This window comes from Vigna umbellata, chromosome 1 (assembly GCF_029865625.1).
Source record: "Vigna umbellata cultivar VRB3 chromosome 1, Vumbellata_1.0, whole genome shotgun sequence".
Classification (NCBI taxonomy): Eukaryota; Viridiplantae; Streptophyta; class Magnoliopsida; order Fabales; family Fabaceae; genus Vigna; species Vigna umbellata.
In genome coordinates, this window is record NC_142165.1 from 46,911,339 (window position 1) to 46,933,745 (window position 22,407).

Here is a 22,407-nt window from a genome sequence, read left to right on the forward strand (position 1 = left end):
TTTCGAAAGTGTTGTTTTCTCCAAATGTTTTTGTTGTTGTTTTGATAAGCAAATTTACAGAGTTAAAAATAAAATGAAAATTCTTAAATAGGTAAGGGATCAAACCATAAACTAAAACAGTTTTGGTGAATCTGATGTTAAACTATCAATAGCAGTTAGTTATACCGTACACTGTCAACAAATTTTCATTTTGAAAAGGAATACAACAAGTTATAACAGATTTTGATAATATTTCGACACGTGTCATTTTGTTATTGTTTCATTTTCTATTTTTAATGTGCTGACGTGGAAATTTGAAAGTGCATACTTTTAATGTTGCATCTTCTGTAATTATGTAAAACTTTGCTTAATCAGATGAGAGAAAATAGAAAAAGGCATAACTTCTAATTTGCATAACTTTGACATGTAAAAGCATGAAAAAAAATAGAAAAAGGCAGACTATATTCCTAAATATACAATGTTCTTTAATTTCCATGGAAAGGAAGTGGGCCTTCTTTTAATTCTACAAAAAGAACAAAGGCAAACGACTCTTTGGCTCCAATTCCTTTTCATCACACATATATTAAGAAAAAAAAAGAAAGAAAGACATCATGGTTCGAGTGATTATAACGGAAAGAGATGGATGATCAAGAACTACATCAACCATTGGAGGCTGAAGTTATTCTATAGTCACCAAGTCCAAATATTTCTAAACAGTGTTATAAATTTCATTCATTATTTAAACCATTTAAGAAGAAAGGAGTACTATGAATATGTTTTGCAGCTAACAGAACGTTCATCTCCGCACCATATATACGTAATATATAAATAAATATATATATTCCATTTAAATGGACACACAACGTACGGCATTAAGAAGTTAAACGACCAAGAGAACATGAGCCAAAGGAAAAGAAGGAAGAAAAAAAATTAAGTTTCTACTTTCTGAAAAGAGAAAGAAAAATGGTTATAATTACATTCTTTACGGTAAGAGAGGGTTCCTCCCTGTTATCCATGAAAGCCTCCGAGGCTATATAAAAGACTATGAACAAGCAGTGTCTTGTGATTTTTCTTAAAACCTCTTCATAATTAGTGCTTATGATATAACTTTACTTATAGATAGGCACTATATCAAATAGTTGTTCTGAGAACCTGAATTGAATATTTTATAAGAAAAATTTGTGCAAAAAGTTCAACATATTTGCTCTCTACTGCTTTGACAATTTTTCTTTTAAAACAGTGTATTCATGCAGTTGTGTTCATAATTACTACAAGTGAGACTTACTGATAGTACATCGAAATGGTTGTTATAAAAACTTTGAACGAATTATATTAAGAAAATGTATCCAAAAACTCTAACATAACTACCTACTTATTTGGTCATTACTATCCACTTAATTTTGATGTTTGTTTTAACCGTTTTTTTTTGAAAGAACAGTTTGCCCTCATAATTAATACATGGGATAACCTTATTAGTAAATAGACAGAACATCAAAATGGTTGTTGTGAGAACCTTGAACCTATTACATTAAGGAAAAATTATACAAAAATCCAAAACAACTACTCACTTATTTGTTCTTTGCTTCCCACTTAATTTTGATGTTTATTTTAACATTTTATTCTCAAAACAGTGGGTGTATTGATGTAGTTTGTCCTCATAATTAGTACTTGTGATAATCTTGCTAGTAGATGGAGGATACATCAAAATGGTTGTTGTGAAAACCTTGAACAAATTACCTTAAGTAAAACCTATACAAAAAATGCAATATAGCTACCCAGTTATTTGGTTGTTGCTTCCCACCTATTTCTTATGTCTGTTTTGACAACTTTTCTTTTTAAAACAGTGGATTCATGTAGTTTGTGTTCATAATTACTACTAGTGATGATCTTACTAGTAGATGGACAGTACATCGAAATGATTGTTGTGAGAACCTTGAACGGATTACATTAAGAAAAATTTATGCAAAATATCCAACACAGTCACCCACTTCTTTGGTCATTGCTCTTTACTTAATTTTGATGTCTATTTTTGATAATTTTTTCTTAAAGCAATTATTGATGCAGTTTGTCCTCATAATTACAACATGTGATGAATTTACTAGTAGATAGTACATCAAAATGGTTGTTACGAGAACCTTTAATTAACGAATTATCTTAAAGAAAATTTGTGCAAAAAGTCCAACACAACTACTCACTTATTTGGTCTTTATTCCCCACTTATTATCGATGTTTGTTTTGACACTTCTCTTTTTAAAATATGAGTGTATTCCTGCCGTTTGTGTTCATAATTACTACCAATGATGATCTTATTGGTAGATGGATAGTACATCAAAATGGTTATTGTGAGAACCTTAAACAGAAATATGTTTTGACATTTTTTTAAATAGTGAGTGTATTCATGCACATCGACTTCATTGAAAAACTGTGAAACAAAGAGCAAGGAACGAAAGAAAATCGAGCAAAATAGAGCAAGCTAGGTTTTCCACTTGAACTCGCAACTATGAATGGACAAAGAACTCGTATCTGAAAGAAACAACTCGTGCCTAAGAAACTCGCCAACCACAACAAAATGGCCTCTAAATGGGGGCAAAGGACACAATACTCAGTCCAAAGGTTGCCAACAACAAATGAAAGGAACAACAAAGGAACAACACGAAACCAAGAAGAAACAACTAAAATGCGAAAACAAAAGCTCATGACCTAGGTTTTGTAGAGTAAAAGTTCAAACGTGAAATGAAAATTGTAATGAGTCAATGAAAGTGTGCACTTTTAAGTTTTCACATAAATACAAAAAATAAAAAATGAATTAGTGACGAAATAATACGTGATTGTGTCAAAATATTATCGGTGTTGTTAACTTATCGTTTCCTTCATCATCCTTCATCATTGTATCTATTAAGGATTTGTAATAATATAAATATGGTGGAACACCAAATGCAACAACGGTTGCCAATTTTGCAGTGATCAACTTTTAATTTCTATCTTTTTCTACATTATTATTTATTAAATTACCAAAAAGCTGTTTAAAAAAAATTGGTCAATGTATAGTGAACTATTATTTTTGTTGTAGTTAGTTAACTAAATTTACCTATATATAAACTAACTAAGAAGAAGAGTTGAATTTGGTTATAGTAATTCAATTTTTTAAGTGAAGCACTAGTCAAACACGCACAACCCTTTCAAGAGAGAGAATGTGTAGAATGCATATAAGTGATTAAATACTAATTGAGTGTAAATGTAATCACCAAACCTAAACAAAGTACCTTTAAAGTCAATTTCTTTATATTCAAAACTAATTAATTGCTTTTTCGTTCTCTGATTGTATTTATTAAAAGTTACTTGAGTGCAACTTTCTTAAAGAAGGCACAAAAATTAGAAGTAAATACCACCATGAACATGTTCTGCCATTTTTCTGCCATGAATTAAAGAGTTAAAGTGGGCTATTTACTCTTTTTAGTTTTTACTTACCCAGGAAACATAGTACTATTAAATTGACGAAGGAGATAATTAAGAAACACGAAATAATTAATTGTTAGCTACGTTTATGAACAAAACTTTCGGCAATAATTAAGGAAACAGAACTTTAAGCATTGATATGTGATATCACTCTAAGAGGGGAACGTCTAAGCTACTTATTTAGAGATAAACCCACCAATGATTAAGTGCTGATATAATTAGTATTCGTCAAATATCATAATTAACATCTCCCATTAAATACATTTTTTTATTCAGCATGCTTATAATTTGAAATTTTACTTAGTTAAGTTATATCTTTTTGTAGGCTATAATGGAGATGTCAAAAGCTAGGATAAAGTACTTTTTAGTTTATTGAAATATTTTGAAATTTAGTTTTAATATTATCAAAACTGGTTTAGCTTGATCCTTCGTCAAAAACTGAAAACAGGTCTATTTCTTCATAAATAACCAATATTTTGATTATTAAAAACATGTTTTATGTAAGTGTTTATATTTTTTAATAAATTTACTTGTTTAAAAAAACACATCTTATCTTTCAAAACATGTATTCTCATTTAGAGGAATTAATTTCCTAAAAAAGTAGTTAAATAATTTTCAAACACTTCTCATTTATTTTTCTGAGACCATTTATATTTAAATAAAATTATTTGAGGGAAGAACACTAAAAACAAGATGGAGCTAACTTTTTTTATACACAAGAATTATATCTTAAACTTTATTAAAATAAATTAAACAAACAGTTCCTAAATCCAATAATCCCTCACTTGCTTGTTTTACTTTTTATTTATACTGTTAAAACATGCTGTTTAAAACAAAATTTCCTATGACTTGATTGGTAAATTTGTTTCTATGTTGATGAAATTATTAGTTCATAATTCATTTTAAATTTTAAATAACATTTATACATTTAAAATATTTATTTATTACATTTTTTTCATTTATAAAAAAAAGTAGTCGTGAGGATATATATGAAACTGTTACTAACATCTAAATTTATTTTTAATATATTTAGAGTTTTGATTTTAGAAAGGTGGCAGTAATGAAGTACTACTCAAAGTAATATATAAGAGAGCGGAACGACACATGTTCGGCATGTACATCGCACCGTGTATGCATTTGTAGCTGCCAAAGTTTGTTACATTATTATTCGTAATTGTAGGTGGCATAGTTAGATGCAGTTGCAAATTTCAAAGAAGAGGATTCAGATTATATAATAATAATCATTCTTTTCATTCGTTATCGTTGAAACGTATTTTCAAATCTCACCCCTCGTTCATACTCACTCACTTCATTCCTCACTCTCAAACAAAAAACCAAAATGCAGAAAACCATGCCGCTACGAAACCCTCACTCTTCCACCTCCGATCTCCTCACATGGTCCGACCAACCTCCGCCGCAATTCTCCCGTTCCGGCCACCGCTCTCGCCAGGTCACTACTGTTACTGCCTCTGTTTTTCTTTGAAAAAATTATTTGAGCATCGCTTTGGTTTGTCCAATTCAATCTGTCGTGAAAGATGTATAATGATTGTTTTGTTTGTTTTCTTCAATTCGTTATCGGTATCTTAGCCTTCCGATAAAATCGGGGAAGTTCTCCGCGGAAGCCAGCTCAGGGATGAAGAAGCGCAGAGTGTTGCCAAAAAGTAATATTATCATCTTTATTGTTTTTTGTTTTTCAATTCTATTCCAGTGTTGGTAAGTGTGCATTCAGATCTGCTATTTGTGTTGTTGTGTTTTTTCATGAAAATTTCTTTTTAATTTACGTTGCTGAAGCTTTTACTTTTGCGGGGTAGTTTGTGTCGAGTTTTTTTCACTATTTTTATGTCTCCTTTCTCATGAAAAGAGGAAAAAGTATGGATTATGATTTTACCCTCAGCCTCTTATGTTATGAAATTTGTGTAAAAATAAGAAATTAGAAACAAGACGTTATTAAAATTTTAATATGAAAAATTATATATTTTTTCTCTTTAACATTAAATAGAAAACCAAAATTAAAAAATTATAGTAAAATAGAACCTCAAATAAATTAATATATTTTAATAATTTAAAACAGAAATACCTATTTATCTCAGTAATATATATATATATATATATATATATATATATATATATATATATATATAATAACGCGACTTTTGAAATGAATTGATGAATAAAACAGAAACCCTTCTTACGTTCATCAATTAGTAATTAGAAGAGAAAAAACTATTGTGAGAACTTATATATTTTTTATAAATATTTTTAAATTTGTTATTTTCACAGCATAACCTATACTTAGATATATTTTTGTGTATATAACTTTTATTTTCAATTTATCTTTTATAATATAATTATTAATTAATTTTGAAATTATAATTATTGACTGATTTGTTAGAAACTAACGTTAATTAAAAATATTTTATATAAAACTATCATACATTTTTTTCTTTTTATTTTTTATTATATTTATAGTTTTTACTACTAATATTAAAATATTTTTCATTATTTTTATTTTTTTCTCTTATATATTAATTTAATTAATTTCAATATAATAAATATAAATATTTAAAAAATTCAGATTCACAATGCATGCCTTTATGCCAGATAGTTATAGTCTATAATTTATAAACTTTTTTTTATAGTAATAAAATAATAAATTTATTATTATTATTTATGTTTTTTAAATTAAAATATCTCTTTTCTATTTATTATTTATTTATTTATTTATTTTTCATCTGAATAAGTTTTTTCTTCTCTTCCTGCTTTTTTCCATTTCTCTTCTCCAACCCTTACTGGGAACATAATGAAAAGCTGGTCATTGCTCTCCTACATTCAATTGTTTTAAAATTCTCAGACTCTGTAATGATGAGCAATCAACGCCAAATTATTTTTGCATGCTTAAAGCATGATTGATTGGTTTACTATTAAAGGAATTTTTATTAGTAGCATAATTCTAAATCCTCTCACAAAAATTGTTTATATATTAGTTATGGACTCAAATTTCATACAGATTATTAAATTCTATTTGTTACTTTTATTTTATAAAATAAAGAAATATATTTTTAAATCACCTTCAATCATATTTATTGGGCTTAGTATCATTGTGTAAACATAAAATATGTTAAAGTAATACAATTAACTGAAATTGAGGCATTTAAAATTTAATTTTATTTAAGTCACTCAATATAACTTCTTTTTTGTTTACGTATCGTTGAGAAGAAGTATTTTATATGATGAATATGGATTTTTGTTTTGGTTTCAAAACATAGAATGCATTTTTTTTTCAATGCATTTTTTTTGTTCTGTATTAAAGTAGTTTTTTGGAAATATTTATTATTGTTCTTATTCTTAACCTATCATTTTTACACAATTGGGTGTTGTGACTACGACTATTTCTATTGCTAGTCTTTTTCAGAATGAAGCCACATGCATTCAGATATTAAAAGTTATTCTTAATATTAATTAGAATGTTGTAAGAGAACAAAATTTTGACTTCTTACATTGTCAATTAATTAAAAATCATTTTGGATATAATTTTTAAAGCAAGTATCATGAAAATTAATAGACTTCCAACATAACTATTTGCAAAAAGAATGATAATGTAAAATTATATAATGAACATATTTTAATTAATTTTTTCTTTAAAAGTCTATTTATTATTTAGGATAATATGTTATTAATTAATAGTAACAATCTTTACCCTAATAGAACGTCAAAATTAAACAAAGAAATAACGAACTTAAACTGCAGAATGTTTGTTACCTGTTAAGTTCAAAGGTTCATGTCAAATAATTTTGTTGTCAAATATATCTTTCCATGTTTCCGCTGTTAAATGATTCGTTGTCAATCTGCAGAATGGATAGTTGTTTCTTTCTGTTATTAATTGATCGGTTTATTATTTTGCTCTGTTGTGATTATAACTACCTTCAATAGCCTTAATTTTCTGCTTATAGCTTTATGGCAGTTTTTATAAATAGGCTTCCCGCCCAATGAATGAAGTCAAGTTCCATCTCGTCCAACCTATCATTTTTTATTTTTTTCTCTTCTATCGTGGTATCAGAGTGATCCAATCCTTGGTCTTGTTGTTTTCCTTATCCTGTTCTTGATACTCAGGAAACTATGCTCCGGATATAAAATGAAAGAGATGACTGGAAGTGGTATATTTTCTGGTAATGCTGAAAATACCACATCAGAAGCTAAGTCTGGAAATTCAGAAAACAGAACAAGCATACGGGTATATCAGGTATGCAAGAGGAGATTTCATCATTTGAAAGTGTTTTTCAAATACGAACTCGTTGTGTTAACAGTGTTCTTGTTTTATTTCCCTACAATTGCATTTCAGCAAGCAATGAATAGAATCAGTCAGATATCATTCAGCACCGAAGGAAACGTTTCCCCTAAGATACCAACCTCTCTTCCAGAGATAGCAAAGCAGCGTGAACTTAGTGGAACATATCAAAATGAATCAGAAACGAAGACCAAGAAGCACATATCAAGTGCCAAGACCAAGGAGCTCAGCGGAAGTGATATATTTGCCCCTTCTCCGGAAATTCTGCCTCGTTCCAGGGGTGCTGGATGCAATTTGGAATCAAAACAAAGTAAAGACACGAGAGAACCTGTTCCACGAAAAGTGCGCGCTTCGGTGCAAGTTTCTAATGTAAGTGTCTCTTGGACAAGAAGACCAATCACGAGTCATGTTTACTTAACCATCATTTATATTGGATGAACGTCTAAAGAAACTTTTGTTGTTATTTCTAATCCCGTCTTATGCATATCCATGGGTATTCATTCCGGTGAATTTTACCTTTGATGGTGCAAATACCTTTAGCTTATGTGCCTTTACCCGTCCACGTGTTTATTTTTTTGACCCTAGTTTGCTTATTGTTGTAGGCTGGAGGTGTCCAAAGAAATTTCTTATTCGGTGAAGAGCCAGTTAAGAATACATCAAGGAAAATACACGAGCAGAAGTTTGCAGAGCTGACGGGCAATAATATTTTCAAGGGAGACGTTCCTGCAGGATCACAAGAGAAAACTTCGAGCAGAGCTAAACTCAGAGAATTGGCTGGGAATAACATATTTGCTGATGGAAAGGCAGAAAACAGAGACCATATACGAGGTGCCCGCAGACCCCCTGGCGGAGGAAGCAGCATCTCGCTGTTTTAAAGTGGTTATCTAAACTCGCCCCCATTAACTGTGTGCGTTCTCTAGATTCCTCGTGTTCTCAAAATTGTATATTTATGGTATAACCCCCGACACAGAATAATTAGCGTTTACCGTAACGGGTGCAATTGTTTAATTATGTTGATGTTGATAAACACAATATTGATAAATAAAATTATTAAGATTTTTTTTTCTACATAAGAAATTTTTACAGTACATATGGTTTATGCATTTCATTGTTGAGAAATTAGAGTTGATTTTATGCTCCGTATAGACCAGCCTATTGTGAAGTGTGATAATATGTTGTAGAAACAATAGATCCTCAATAGCTGTAGATAAAGATGCAACCTATATTTCATTATTGAAAGGGTACAGCTCTATGTCATGAATTTCCGACATTCAAAACATATTATTTTAAAAACACCACGATAGTTTATGCCCTCATAAGCAGTATTAACAGAAAGACACCGAATTCCCCCGTCCAGATATATTAACAACAATATCGCATTTATGATTAGAGAAAAAAGCAATAAGTCTAACCAGCAATTCCATGAGAACTCTTAATTATCGTGCCCAGCCAGTGCAAGGAGAAATTTCTCGTAATCTCCAGAAGTGTCATTAGCTATTGCACGGTCCAGAGGAATGCTATTTCTTCTTTGGTATTCCTCACCAACTCGCTGCAAATCAACCTCGGCTCTGGTTGCCACCACTCTAGTAAGGGCCCATTCATCAGTTCCCAGTTTGTTTATAGCAAGCCTCAAGACTTTGGCAAAATATTTCTCAGGGAATGTCAAACACTTAATGGCAGCCCTCAATAATTTCAGATATTCATCTTTCGGATCAGTTTTCAGATCCTGTAGACATAAGCGAATTGTTAGTTCAACAACAAGCCACTGATTAATCTTATAATAATCACTTAATGACAATTTCTATCTTGTCTTTATATATTTTCGTTTTGAAGTAATCCCAGAATATTGTCCTTTTAAATGTAGTAATCGATGCATTTACTAAATAAAATTATAACAGGAAATCATGTTTCTTAAAGTGAACAGTAACATTGTCGTCAACAAAAGTTCAGCACTGCAGTTGATACTAGAATTGATTCATACTCGGCCAGGTCGTCTATACCTTGTTTATGGCATTCCCGAACTCATCTTTGTAGTGATTTAGAGTTGCTGCTAACTGTGCTCTACTCCTTGTTGACAAAATCCTGATCAGTTCTTCATCATTGTAGGCCTTATTTGAAATCTTCTCGTGAAGCAGTTTAGCCTCAGATTTTGCCAGTGTCATGCTCACCTCCTCCCCCTCATAACGGTATGTGCTCACAAGAGGAACCAATAGCTGTTATTATCAAAAACAAAGTTTCATCAGGTAATGGAAAAAAAAAATGTCTGAAAAGAATTGTTAGATCCCGTGCATGTCTCGAATCGCCTATTTTTTAAAGTTCGCTAAGTAACGTAGAAAAAGTTATCTTTGCCACAAAACACGCATCTTATACATGGCTTAGTAATGCATAAAGAAAAGGGGATTAGCTTTTAAATAAAACAATTCAACCGAATGGTTATATCCATATTCTAAAGGGGCACGTACTCATTATTTGGACGTAAATCTGGGAACACGTTTCCTAAACAAAGGTTCTCTTTTAAAAATACAAAAGGTTTATTTATTTTGGAAAAAACTGATTGATGAAGAAACAACATCTACCAGAGGCAACTTTTCCTATCAAGAGATAAACACGTACATTACAAAGTTAAGGTTTTACCTTGCGTATGTCCCCAGAAGTATAATAGGCAACATCTTCTTCAATGGACTTTTTGAAGCGGGATTGATATGCTTGCTTAGCTTTGAGGAGATCAATTGAAGATCTAGTGGTAGCAATTTCCAAAAGGACCCAATGACTGAAAGTCAACTTCTTAGTGGCTTCATTAGCTAAAAAGGCATCACGCTCAGCAGGATCCAGTGTCCACAACAGCACAATCCGCTTTTATGTTCACAACATCAAACATTAGACAAGAAACGAACTTCATCACTGCAACTATCCGTATACATAAAGAATGAAAATTGAAATGTTGGTAAAAGATGGTGAAATTGAAAGTTCTACGTTCTGACAAGTGAAATGTGCGTCAAATTATCAATTACCTAAAGAAACCAGATATCAATAGATTTAAACTGACCTCGAAGTCACTTGAAAGTTCTTTGTCTAGATCTTTAAGAAGATCTTCTCCATAGGCTACATTATAAGCTTCACGAATCAACTTACGCTGAACTGCATTTCTATGTGCCAGGATTGATATTATCAATGCTTCATTCGTTCCCCAGCCTGCAAAGATATGCCAGTGACAATTGGATGGACAATGAAAACAAACTTCCTAATGAGAGAATAAAAGGGACTCATGCCACGATAAAACAAAGGAACAGAGTAAATTCCCTGATTTGTTTTAGCACCTCTGAATAATTCAAATTTCCAATTTCACAATGTATTAATTTTCTGTAATAGTAATCTGCACTGCACTTATTTTACTGACATTGAACACATACACAGTCACAGGTACAGAAACTATTTTTTTTTATCAGCACAGAAACTAGAAAAATTACTTTCATTTACACAGGTAGCTTATTACTTATTGTTAAGGCTGTGTCAAACATGTGCATGAAACCGTTCCATTTCACTCTTAGAAACACAAGAGTAGACACCATCGGCAACCAAACCAAATCTGAATGATCATCATTCGCTACGGTCAAATTTTCAACATGTTCACGCAGTGAGCAAATTGTAACCGTTGGATGAAGATCAAAAGGCTTGTATTATATATTAAAATGGAACTTAAAAACATTTTTTATTTGAGACCAGAGTTGTCTGATATTCATCCAAATATCAGATCAACGGTCAAAGTTTGCTGACTGCAATGCATGTGTGAAAAACATGACAGCACGAAAGCTGTTCCAGCATTCATTCATTCACTCATGCATCAAGAAGCACAAATAATTAACAGTGACCCCATAAATCAAACATAGAACATGTAAAATTTGATCAGAACAGAAGCGTTACGATTAAAACTTGATAGATAATAAACCGAACACAGTCAGATCACGAACACAGCAAACCAGTCGAATCCGGAGAGGATGTAGATCGAGAAAGTGTTACGCAGAGCGATGATCCATTAACAAAATGAAAATCAGTGAAATAAAAGAAATAAATGAGCGAATGTAACCTTGAAAAGCTTTTCGCAATTGCTCACTGTCTTCCGATGGAGGAGGAGAATTAGGAGGAACCTTCAACGTCGCCATTTTCGCTCACAATCTCTGTCCCCAAGACAATGTGATATGATGCTGAAAATTGAGAGGAATGTGAGGAATTGTTACCTTCATTTATACCAAGAGAGAGCACGAAACTATTGGCTTTTGTAATGCCTCAGACAACACGTTCTTGACTTTGTGACAACACATTTCTAATATAATGACATTGGGAAAAAAATAATTTACTTTATTCGTTTTAAAATATTAATATATCAATATATCAAATTAGCATTTGGCTTTAAAATTCTTTCTTTGGTATTTATTGATAGATAACGCATACTTATAATTTAATATAAATAAAAAAGATAAAATATTTTATAGAAATAATTAGCATTTTTTCTCTAAAATGTATCTTATAATAAAATAACAAGTATAAACGGATTACTATTTTAATAACATATTAATTATTTTTTAAAAATGTACTGAAAATCCTGACTCTTTTTTATTATAATTTTTTGTATTTGTGTATTACTATTAAATATTTATTAACTTTATTAATGAATAATTTATGAGGGATTTAGTAACTTTAGTAAAATATTTCCTCTTTAAATTTTGTTTTTCAAACCGCAGGACTTAAACTTTTGGTATCTTTAAAATTTAGTTATATGTCAATTTTTAACATTTCCTTCCGTATTTTATAATTTTATGTTGTTATGAAACCGATTGTATAATGAAAAGTCCCTTTCTAAATCATGAATTTTTTACTTTTCTTTCAACCCTTATTCATCTCCAACGGTCCTTAAATCTTTTATTCTCGTATTAGTATTTGATAAGAAATTCTAATCAAAGATTAATGTAAAAACTGAGATGAAATTATAATTTGCATAATATTTTTTTTAGCATACTTTTTTTAACTGAGTCTCATCCAAATGGGTTACAATTTTTTCATCTCAATTTAATCTTGACATTTTTAAAATTATATATATATAAATAATTTTATAATTATTATGTATTTCAAAAGTTATTTTTTAATTTTAATTTGAAGAAGATAATATTACTTTATTTTAAAAAAAATTGAAACTAAATTAAATAAAAAAATAAATATAGGAACTAATGTAATGTAACATTGTCTATGTAACAAAATAATTAAATTGAATCACTTTTATAAATGTCAGAACCAATGAGAAGAAAAAAAAATTGAAAACCAACTTAATAATTTTCTGACAAAAATAAAAATGAATAGTTATAACTAAAATTTTATATGTATATATTTTTAACTTGATTTTAATACACCTTTTGAGCATATAATTATAAATAGTGTTTCTAATTCTAGTAAAGTTGTTTAAAACTTTTGGCATTTTTTAGTTCAATCATATAAATGGTGATAACGAAAAAAATAAGAACCAAATATTGAATTATTAAAGCGGTTAATTTTTAATCTAAATTTAAATAAGATAATATTTTATTTGACACTGTAATCGTTACTAGTCTACAATGAGTACTTACCACTACCATTAATTCATATAAGATATTAATAAATCGTTTTAAATGTGCGCATCATCTTCTAACAACAATAGGGTTTCAAAATTCTGATCTTTTTCGTCAGCGGCTCCTTGAGCAGTTCACTTAGGTTTGCTTCACCCATTCTAGACGAAGTCACAGGTAAACTTGTTATTCTCTTTTTCGTTCCCTTCTTCTAATTTAGCTTTGGCAGCCGAATTGAAGGATGATGTAGTACATCAGCCTATTTGGTCGTGAAATCCACAAAGTGTGTTTTAATCAATCCTAAACATTGCCAATTTTTTCAAGGTTTCTTTGTCAAATTTGTCTCACAGAAAATGCCCAAAATTGCTGTGAAATTGGTCTAGGAAATTAATAATGCAGTTTGCAAGATTATTCATTGCGTTTATTGGAATTTTATATATATTCAGTGAATGAACATGTAATTGTTGAATCATTAGTAGAAGAAAGATAGTGGGGATTTTTACCTCAGTATACCCAAACCTCATACGTGTGAGTTTTACTGTTTTAATCGTGTCTTTGCTGCATGAGAAGGAATGCTAATAGTTTTGTAGCATTCTGTACGACGAATTTCAAGATCGATTTGAACTATTTTTTATTTTCATAATATGATGTAGTCAAGGGACTTGTAACCTCTTCCCTTAAATCTCATTTATCCTTCCTTTTGAATGCAGTGATGGGAAAGATGGGCAAGAAGAATAGGAAAAAATCTGGAGGGCATAGTTCTCCAAGAGAGCATACGGATATGCGGGACCAAGAGATGGATATAAGGAAGATTATGAAAGATGTTGAAAATTTTAGTAATGTCCATTTTCCTTCTTCATTTTGGCTTTCTTTTCTTTTACATGAATCTGGTCTGTATCTTTTCTTTGCATCTGCTTTCTGTTGTTGAGGCGTATTGAATATTCAATCCAATAGAAACACTGCATTATGAAAAGTTAATGACTATGTTCTTGCTTATTAGGATAATATTTATATTTTTATATAGTTAGATTGGATTTCTTTACTCGGCTGTGATGCTGCTTGATTCTTGAATAGCTGTGCAATGCATACTTTGTTGCTGAACTCTTTGATTTTAAAGCACTGTATTGATTTATACGCTGACACTGATCTCATAGTTTAGAAGCTTAGTGTCATTTGAACAGGTGACATTGTATTGCTGAAGGAAATTATGTATTGTTATTGTATGTTTCAATTAATATTTGGTTTAGGGTTTTGGAAGTTCATGGAGGAGTAAGTAACTTGTAAAAATTCTTAATTTTGTTAGTCAAGGAATTGACTTTCATGGGTATTCATATCTTCTTCCTTGTGGTTTGTTCTCCTTTCCGTATAAAGTCTCCTCTTTTTTGTGCGAAACATTAGTTACTCTTAGTTGAAAATATTCAACCTAAACTTTTGATTTAGGATACGTGACAGAGGTTTCAATTTCTCTTGTAACATCTATAACAGGGCTGCATGTAACATATGTTAATTCTTCAGTAGTTTATGACTACATCTTTTTTAACCAGCCAGGATGATTTAGAGGATTGAATTCCATGGTTAATAGACAGTTGTGTAAGTGTTGAGGATTTCTGTTGTTTATGGAAATATAAGAACGCTTCTTAGAAAATGTTTGCTCCTTTATTTTAATTTTGGGTGGTTAGAGCTGAAAAATTTATGGTAACCATTCCAAGTTCACCTGGTGTTTTTTGCCTTTCCATTATGTCTAGCAAATAAGATGGTGCAGTTGCTTCTCATAATGGCTGCTAATTATCGTATTTTGCAGGTTACTCACATATGACATGGAAAGAACGCAAGAAAATTGAAGATAGAAATATTGTTTCTCTTGGTGGAAAGGTGAAGGATATTTTTTATATTCTATTTTGATCAGCATGTGTCAATCCAAATAGTATTACAAGGATGCTCGGTAAACAAAATTCTTAATTTTTATCATATGTAGGCCCCCAAGAATCAGAGATTACCTTTAAGTGTGGCACGGCCAATGATGAAGAAACAAAAAGAGAGGGAGCATAAAATGCTCCAAGAGGTAATTAATTTCTATCATTCCCCACTTTTATTTTGTGCCCTATTGTGATTTTTTGTCGGTCTCTTACTGACATTATTCATGTATGATATGTACTACTGTGACTTTTAGCGTTTGATTATGGGACAATTTGGGGGAAAGCTCGGAGGTAGCAGTAAGAAATCAGCTGTGAAGCACAAGCCCGAAAACAAGGGTTTGAAGTTGAGTGAAGGTCATTTTAGAAATGGCATACTCAACGTGAAGCATTTGTTGAATTCGGCCCCACCAAGAGATCGTGAAACTGGAACCAATATGTCCAATACATGGAAAGGGAAAGGTGGTAAAAAGAATCATGGTAAAAAAGGTTTCGGCAAGAAACCCCGTTGAGTACATCCTTTTTGATTAAGGTTATAAATCTAACATGTTACTGGTGTAAGCCTTTTGCATAGTACACTAGAATTCAACAGAACAGAGTGCAACATGACAATGATGTCTTGTGTATTATTGTAATTCAAAACTGAACAAGATCTTGTGTCTTGTTTTCCGTTTTTGTGCTTATCTTCCATAAAGTGGTATGAAATATAATATCAATAACAGATCATAGCTGCTTTTTCTTTACATTTGATCTCCTACTCGTACCATATTATTATTTTTATAATTATTCTGATCTCAAGTTCATTAAGCTATAGTTAAGGTCATTCATGGTATTATTATTCGTTTTGAAACCTACAACTTTTTCATGGTTTTTGCATTAGAAGGTGACTTAAAGAGTTAGAAGAGGAATGTGTATTTAAATTGTTTTGATTTTAACTATAACTTCAATTGAGGGATAAGGAAATGAAGATGATATCTAGAACTTCTTTTTCATTGGAAATGAAGGTTCGTTTTTGGAATCTTGTTTTTATTTTCATAAATGGCATCAATGTGTACTCATCGGTGAGAATGTTTAGCTATCTATTTCAGTAAAGGTATTCTTCAATTGAAGGCTTCTTTTTCATTCTCTTAAGAAACGAAGGTTCGTATTTGAAATCTTGTTTTTGCTTTCTTAGATGACATCAATGTGTACTTATTGGTTTGAACGTTTAGGTATTGATTTAAGTGCCTAGAGATCGTGTAACAAGGAGTATACTAATATGAGTTCTTAAACGCCGTATTTGTCGTGTACTGTCATAATTCTGGAAAACACCTACATACTGATCAGAAATGTTTTAATTTCATATCTTAATAGATCTTTAGACATATATATTATTGTTTAATGAACAAATATATTAGCTATAAAATAGAAAGATAATTTAAAGTTATAGATATTTGAATATTCTGGTTTGAAGTTATTTAAACTTTAAACAAGAAGAATTATCATAAAAGATATGTACCCAAGGAGAGGAGGTGATATTGTGTCTGTGTTCCCCACTAGTGGAAATACTAGTGTTTTTTTTTTATTCTAGAAAAAGTTTATTAAATTATGAAATATTTTTTATTAAAATAATTAGAAAAATAAATCATTTTTATTGTTAATTTTTTTATTATAAATAATTATTTAAATTTTTAAAAAATACTTATTAAAATGATAAAATAGTAAAAGAAATTATTTTAATTATAAAATAATTAAAATATATATAAATTGGTAGTCAATATTTATTTTCCTTTAATTTTATTATAATCACCTGATTTGTTGAAAAAATATTTAAATCAAATTCACTGAAAATAACTATATATATATAAATTGTAAGTAACTTTTTAATAGTTAATATTTATTTTCCATTAATTTTATTATAATTACCAGATTTGTTGAAAAAAAGTAGTTAAATGAAATTCACTGAAAATAATTACTAGATATTCATGAGTAATTTATCTTGATATCTATATTTTCCATACCAACAAATAAACAGTTAATATGTTCATACTTGTTTTTTAAATATCCACTGAATATATCTTTGAAAGATTATAATCACAAATATATACGATTTTCTTTTTGTCATTCCAAATGATCAATTACCAATATATTACATTAGGAGGTAAAAACATTTTGATCTATTGTCTTTGTAATAGGCAAGAAATTACAGGAAAATGAATAATAATTAGTTTAATCTTTTCTAGACGTTGAAAGACTGAAATATGGACATATATTAATTATATATCAGAGTTTAATTTCTATGGCTTGTTAATGCAAAAGATTTATCCTATATCATGTTAAAATTAAATTAAAGTTATATTGGTATGATAATGACATTGTTGATGGTGAGAATAACTTGGTAGCAACAGAATATTATTTTAAATATCGAAACCAAAAATTAAAAATTTATAAGCAAAATATTTCGGCTGTTTCCGTAGCGACGAAGCTAAAAAGACGACTTCACTGGGGATCGAACCCAGAATCTCTGGTTCCGTAGACCAGCGCCTTATCCATTGGGCCATGAAGTCCTTTGATATCGATGTTTCATATTAGTTAATTGACCTTTTTTCTTTCAAGTTAAGCTGCATCTTTCTTTGCCACCTTTTGCCGCTGTTTGATCGAACCAACTTCTCAGCAACCGCAGCCAAGTATGGTGCACGAAGCCACTAGCACCAATTATCCTATATATTATTATTATTTATTATCTGCCGGCGTTGTTTTCTTCCTACTTTTATAAAGTCGTATCGTAATAATAATAAGAAGAAGAAGAAAAGTGGAGTTTTTTTGGCGCAGAGAAAAAGGGGGCGAATGAATGAATGAGAGCGGTGGGAATATTGGAATCTTAGTTCTTTTTTTATTTTAATTTTTAGCGGTGGAAATTCTTCGTGAATTGCATCTTATTCCATAAATAGGAATAGCATATGGGTAAAGAGCAATCGTTTCGGAGCAAAGCAGCTTACTTTGTTTCTGATTTAGCCACTGTTCTTCTCAACCCTATTTCTGACAACAAATCCCCCTCTATCCCTCTATCCGTAAGTATTCACTCTCTTGTTATTAGTTTTTTCTTCAATTAATTTATTATGTGCTGTGATTTTTAAATGGTGACTATCTTATTGTTATTGAATTCAATTGAATTGATTCTTTGGTAGCAATTTTTGACACGGTTTTGTGAAATTTATATGATCGTTGTGTAGGTAGAAGAAGGAGACGAAGATGATGATGGGTCAAAGGTTGGTAGTCATGATGAAATAATTGATGGGCCTGATACTTCTTCATTCACTGCGTTTCTATATTCTCTGTTGTCTTCTTCGGATTCTGGAGATAACATTGGTGAAGCTGATGAGAAGAATGATGATGGGGTGGCAGATGATGACTCTTCATTACCAGACTCTGCCACGAAGGAAAGTTTTGTTGTGAGGAGAAGTTTGTTTTCCAGGGGCAGGCATTCACTTGGTTGGGCCATTCACCAAGCTTCCAAAATGGGTGGATTTCGCAGCAGGGATAGTAAATACACGGACGAAGGGCGCCGCGGCGTTGAGATGAAGTGCATTGTGAAGGAGCCTGTGGCTGTGGCTGTGGCTGTGGCTGTGGCTGGTCACCATCCGCCTGAAATTTCTGAGCCTTCAATGCTCGTCTCCAATGGGTTGAGGGATGCTGTGTATGCTTCACTTCCGTCGGTTCTTCACGGCCGGAAATGGATGCTGCTGTACAGGTATGAATGTCTAAGGATGAATGTGAAGGCATTTGGAACTCTTCTTGTTGATTGTGCTGTTCTGAGGATAAGTTTGAAACTCTTCGTTTGTGCAGCACTTCGAAGCATGGTATATCACTTTCAACTCTCTATCGGAGAAGCATGCTTTGGCCTGGAGTGAGTTTGCTGGTAAAGTTTCATTGACCTAGGGAAGATTACCAATATTATGCATTGTTTGTGAATTATCTATGTGTGTTCTTCATTTGACATTTTGCCATTAAACAAATTTCTGAATTGAGTGGACTAGTTGAAGTCTGCTTGTACTTTTCTTGATTGATAAAAAAATTAGCGCACGTTGAATTTGAGATAAGTCATGCATTACGGTTACTTTAATTTAAGTTTAGTTCCACTTTAACTGTCAGAATACATATTTTACACACGAACAAGCTGTTTTTGATTAAATTTGGCAGAAGCAGAAAAAAATAACTATTAATTTTGACAACATTTTCTTTTTATTATTGGAACTTGCTGAGCAAATGGATACTAACATATGGTTCTATGGTACCTAAAAAGATTTTTTTTCCCTTTAGAATTTAGCTATACAAATGATAATTAAGTCCATGGATTGATGGATATTACTTTTCAGTGTGACCTGTTTTTTGTTAATAATGAGCAGTATATTGTGTTGGTTCAAGGTGATTTTAACCCTTTTTTGTAGTTTATATTCGTCAGATTGATGATTTGTATGGATGCATGACTGATTTTTAAACTGTTCTGCTAGCCCTGCTTCATTGAAGATCGCAATTTAGTTTGTATATAAATAAGAAAGTGGGATCTTGTAACTAATAGTATTGTAATAGCATGCAGTAGTTTACCATGACTATGTATTTAATTATAGAGAACACATCTTGAAATTCTTTTATATTACCATGGGTTGGCTTTATCTGATCGGTAAAGGTATATGCATTTTTGTGTCCTTTACTCAGCAAGACTAATTTCTATTCTCTTCATTCTTGAATGGGTTCTCAGTATCAGCTTTTCTGTTCCAGGTTGTTGGAGACCGTAAAGGAGCAGTGTTTGGTGGTGTGGTTGAAGCTCCTCTTAGACCATCTAACAAGAAAAAATACCAGGTCCACCACTCACCTCTTATCTCTACTATCTATGATGTTGGGCATTGGCTGCTTCATTTTGCAACATGTTGATTTTTATTTTTTTTTATCTTGTTGGCATTAAATTTTCCACAGGGAACAAACAATTCATTTGTTTTCACAGACACCTCTGGTTGTCCTGTTATATATCGGCCAACAGGTATTTTTCATCGAGTTTGAGTATGCCATTTCTTTATATTTTGCCATTATGGCTATACTGCACTATGCTTGTTATCAAAACCAATCATTGATTTATGAATGACTTAATCGATAAATGAACATTTTGATTTTTGCAGTAAAATACGGTTTTGCTCCCTCTAAAATTTGGACAACTAACTTTTCGTACCTTTAAAATTGTCGTGCATTTTTTGTTCCTACAAAACTAAAATGTGTTAAATTTGGTGTCCGTTGGTAACTCTGTTAAATGGAGTCTGGCATGTATATCTGTTTGTTTTGGAATTCCGTATGTTTCGTTTCTTCTTACGGATTAACCACAACATTGCAGGAGTAAACCGCTACTTCACACTTTGCTCCACTGACTTCCTAGCAATTGGTGGGGGAGGTCATTTTGCGCTTTATTTAGAGGGTGATCTGTAAGAACCTTGTTCATTCATTATGCTATCTTTTCTACCCTTCTCCCAAACAAATCATTAGCCTTCCCTCTACAGTATCATTGACCTGAATTTCTTTTATTGTGTTTGTGGGTTACTATTTCTGACATATCTGCTCAAGATTGAACGGATCAAGTTCGGTTTCAGAAACTTACGGGAATCCATGCCTCGCACATTCTCAAGAGTTTGAAGTGAAGGGAGTAGAGGTGGGCATAAAGCTTCTCAACCTACACAAACCCCTCACTCACATTCATCTGACTCCCCTTGTCTGTTTCCCTTAATCTGATTGTTCTAGCTGATTAGTTGCCCACCAAATCCAACTCCATTAGTTTTAGAGATATTTACTCCCAACAAAACAATAAACTCATAACAAAAGCTCTTTCTTTCTTCCATGCAGTTGTGGGGCTTCGTATTTCCTACAAAGTATGAGGAAATGATGGAATTAATCAGAACAGAGGCACCGGGGATCTGTCGCAGCTAAAATATCTCTGGATAAGTATCAATGACTTGGTGCGTGCATTTTATGGAATGCTGATGCTGCTGACTCGTAAACATGACAATAGCAAGGGATGCAAAGTTGATTGATAGACAATACGATGAAGAAATTCCATGTATCCATCCACTCATGTTACCACCTTGTAACGTGCTTGTAAATATTTGCAATGTTGTATATACAGGTTCATACCCATTACAAAATGGCTGATTTTGTGGGGAATAAAATCTAGAGCAAATTTATGCGTTTGCATATTTAAGTAATGCACATGAAGGAAAACGCAGGATAACTTTCGGCTCAAAAGCCTATGAAAGAATAAAAGAAGGTACAAACTGATCAAACTAAAAACATTGTTAAGAACAGTTTTTTTATTTTCTAATAGTTGTTCTGTTTATCAGTTCACCTGATATTTTTAATGTATTATTAAATCAATGTTTTCTGTCTATTGTGTATTCAACCCACCTAAACGAATGAATTAAACGGATTACCCTGATCGGTAATTATGTTTTTTTCTTTATTAACAAAGGATACCAATTAAGATGCTTTAAAATGTTCTAGGATAGCTGCTATAAAGGCTAGTTTATTAAGAAGAAACCTTCCGTTTTTAACAGAAACTTTGATTCCTTTTATCAAAATGATCATCATTATTGAGATGGTTTAATATCAGATTAACGCTACATTTTGTAATGTTTTCTAATGCAAATCTTAAATTGGAATTAAATACATGATTTTGAAACCAAATATATTTACTTCCATCTTTAGTAGCAAGCATCTCCTATAGCGGCTGCTGATATAGATTCCCGATCAATCAAAAACATAAATCCTGCAAAAATAAATTTCTCAAAATTGAAAAAATCAACTAAATTAAAAATGTATTAAAGCATTATTTTTTATAAAAAAAATAATGTAAACGATTCCTGGAAATATAAATTAGTTTTAAACAAGCCCTAATGTAGGTAGATGTGGAGTGATTATATGATGTTACCGGTATAGTATCTTTTTCGTCTGTTCTTTAAGGCAACTACAGAGTATACAACATCACTTTTTTTTATGTTCCTTTTTCTTGAACAGCATGAGTCATTGTCCCCACCACCAAAAAAGAAGAAAACATTTGAGAAACCATTCAATTCAAGCCATACATGATGCAATTGCACAAATGGATGACGGGCAAAACGAAATGATACGCGCACTTTCGGTAAATACATCATCACAAACGCAT

The 22,407-nt window shown here is 31.3% G+C and overlaps 4 protein-coding genes and 1 non-coding gene across 6 annotated transcripts; 3 read left to right on the plus strand and 2 right to left on the minus strand.

Annotated features, from left to right (window-relative positions):
- The first annotated feature begins 4,739 nt into the window (after positions 1–4,739).
- Positions 4,740–8,788, plus strand: LOC148205506 (uncharacterized). The gene is made up of 5 exons (XM_088103398.1): positions 4,740–4,885; positions 5,023–5,096; positions 7,546–7,675; positions 7,775–8,089; positions 8,323–8,788. The coding sequence occupies exons 1-5, from the start codon at positions 4,775–4,777 to the stop codon at positions 8,593–8,595; spliced, it is 903 nt and encodes a 300-aa protein (XP_087959524.1). The 5' UTR covers positions 4,740–4,774; the 3' UTR covers positions 8,596–8,788.
- A 134-nt stretch (positions 8,789–8,922) lies between these two features.
- Positions 8,923–12,008, minus strand: LOC148205507 (annexin D2-like). The gene is made up of 5 exons (XM_088103397.1): positions 11,805–12,008; positions 10,767–10,912; positions 10,355–10,573; positions 9,721–9,933; positions 8,923–9,446 (listed from the first exon to the last, which is right to left on the minus strand). Exons 1-5 carry the CDS (start codon positions 11,878–11,880, stop codon positions 9,153–9,155), a joined length of 948 nt encoding a protein of 315 aa, XP_087959523.1. The 5' UTR covers positions 11,881–12,008; the 3' UTR covers positions 8,923–9,152.
- Positions 12,009–13,355: 1,347 nt separating this feature from the next.
- On the plus strand, positions 13,356–15,970 carry LOC124821368 (uncharacterized). Its single transcript, XM_088103399.1, has 5 exons — positions 13,356–13,491; positions 14,025–14,150; positions 15,116–15,186; positions 15,290–15,376; positions 15,485–15,970. Exons 2-5 carry the CDS (start codon positions 14,027–14,029, stop codon positions 15,737–15,739), a joined length of 537 nt encoding a protein of 178 aa, XP_087959525.1. The 5' UTR covers positions 13,356–13,491; positions 14,025–14,026; the 3' UTR covers positions 15,740–15,970.
- A 1,705-nt stretch (positions 15,971–17,675) lies between these two features.
- LOC124821364 (uncharacterized) lies at positions 17,676–21,595 on the plus strand. 2 transcript variants are annotated; one of them, XM_088103400.1, is made up of 9 exons: positions 17,676–18,070; positions 18,158–18,277; positions 18,440–18,957; positions 19,053–19,125; positions 19,986–20,066; positions 20,181–20,244; positions 20,590–20,677; positions 20,817–20,901; positions 21,093–21,595. In XM_088103400.1, the coding sequence occupies exons 2-9, from the start codon at positions 18,167–18,169 to the stop codon at positions 21,174–21,176; spliced, it is 1,104 nt and encodes a 367-aa protein (XP_087959526.1). In that variant the 5' UTR covers positions 17,676–18,070; positions 18,158–18,166; the 3' UTR covers positions 21,177–21,595. The 2 variants fall into 2 exon arrangements, with proteins under 2 accessions (XP_087959526.1, XP_047149188.1); XM_047293232.2 differs by having other exon boundaries at positions 17,676–18,277.
- TRNAR-ACG (transfer RNA arginine (anticodon ACG)) lies at positions 17,701–17,773 on the minus strand. Its single transcript has one exon. It is a non-coding gene; the product is annotated as a tRNA-Arg (tRNA).
- Positions 21,596–22,407: the final 812 nt, after the last annotated feature.

Bases quoted from the DNA above. Each gene is read 5' to 3' on its own strand.
- LOC124821364 (XM_047293232.2), top strand. From the start codon at position 18,167: ATGGGTAAAGAGCAATCGTTTCGGAGCAAAGCAGCTTACTTTGTTTCT. The intron at 19,126-19,985 runs GTAAAGTTTCAT...TTTCTGTTCCAG, and splicing joins GGCCTGGAGTGAGTTTGCTG to GTTGTTGGAGACCGTAAAGG. The intron at 20,902-21,092 runs GTGGGCATAAAG...TCTTCCATGCAG, and splicing joins TTGAAGTGAAGGGAGTAGAG to TTGTGGGGCTTCGTATTTCC.
- LOC148205507 (XM_088103397.1), bottom strand. From the start codon at position 11,880: ATGGCGACGTTGAAGGTTCCTCCTAATTCTCCTCCTCCATCGGAAGAC. The intron at 10,913-11,804 runs GTTACATTCGCT...ATATCTTTGCAG, and splicing joins ATTGCGAAAAGCTTTTCAAG to GCTGGGGAACGAATGAAGCA. The intron at 10,574-10,766 runs GTCAGTTTAAAT...TGAACATAAAAG, and splicing joins AACTTTCAAGTGACTTCGAG to CGGATTGTGCTGTTGTGGAC.
- LOC124821368 (XM_088103399.1), top strand. From the start codon at position 14,027: ATGGGAAAGATGGGCAAGAAGAATAGGAAAAAATCTGGAGGGCATAGT. The intron at 14,151-15,115 runs GTAATGTCCATT...CGTATTTTGCAG, and splicing joins GAAAGATGTTGAAAATTTTA to GTTACTCACATATGACATGG. The intron at 15,377-15,484 runs GTAATTAATTTC...TGTGACTTTTAG, and splicing joins AGCATAAAATGCTCCAAGAG to CGTTTGATTATGGGACAATT.
- LOC148205506 (XM_088103398.1), top strand. From the start codon at position 4,775: ATGCAGAAAACCATGCCGCTACGAAACCCTCACTCTTCCACCTCCGAT. The intron at 4,886-5,022 runs GTCACTACTGTT...TCGGTATCTTAG, and splicing joins CCGGCCACCGCTCTCGCCAG to CCTTCCGATAAAATCGGGGA. The intron at 8,090-8,322 runs GTAAGTGTCTCT...TTATTGTTGTAG, and splicing joins CTTCGGTGCAAGTTTCTAAT to GCTGGAGGTGTCCAAAGAAA.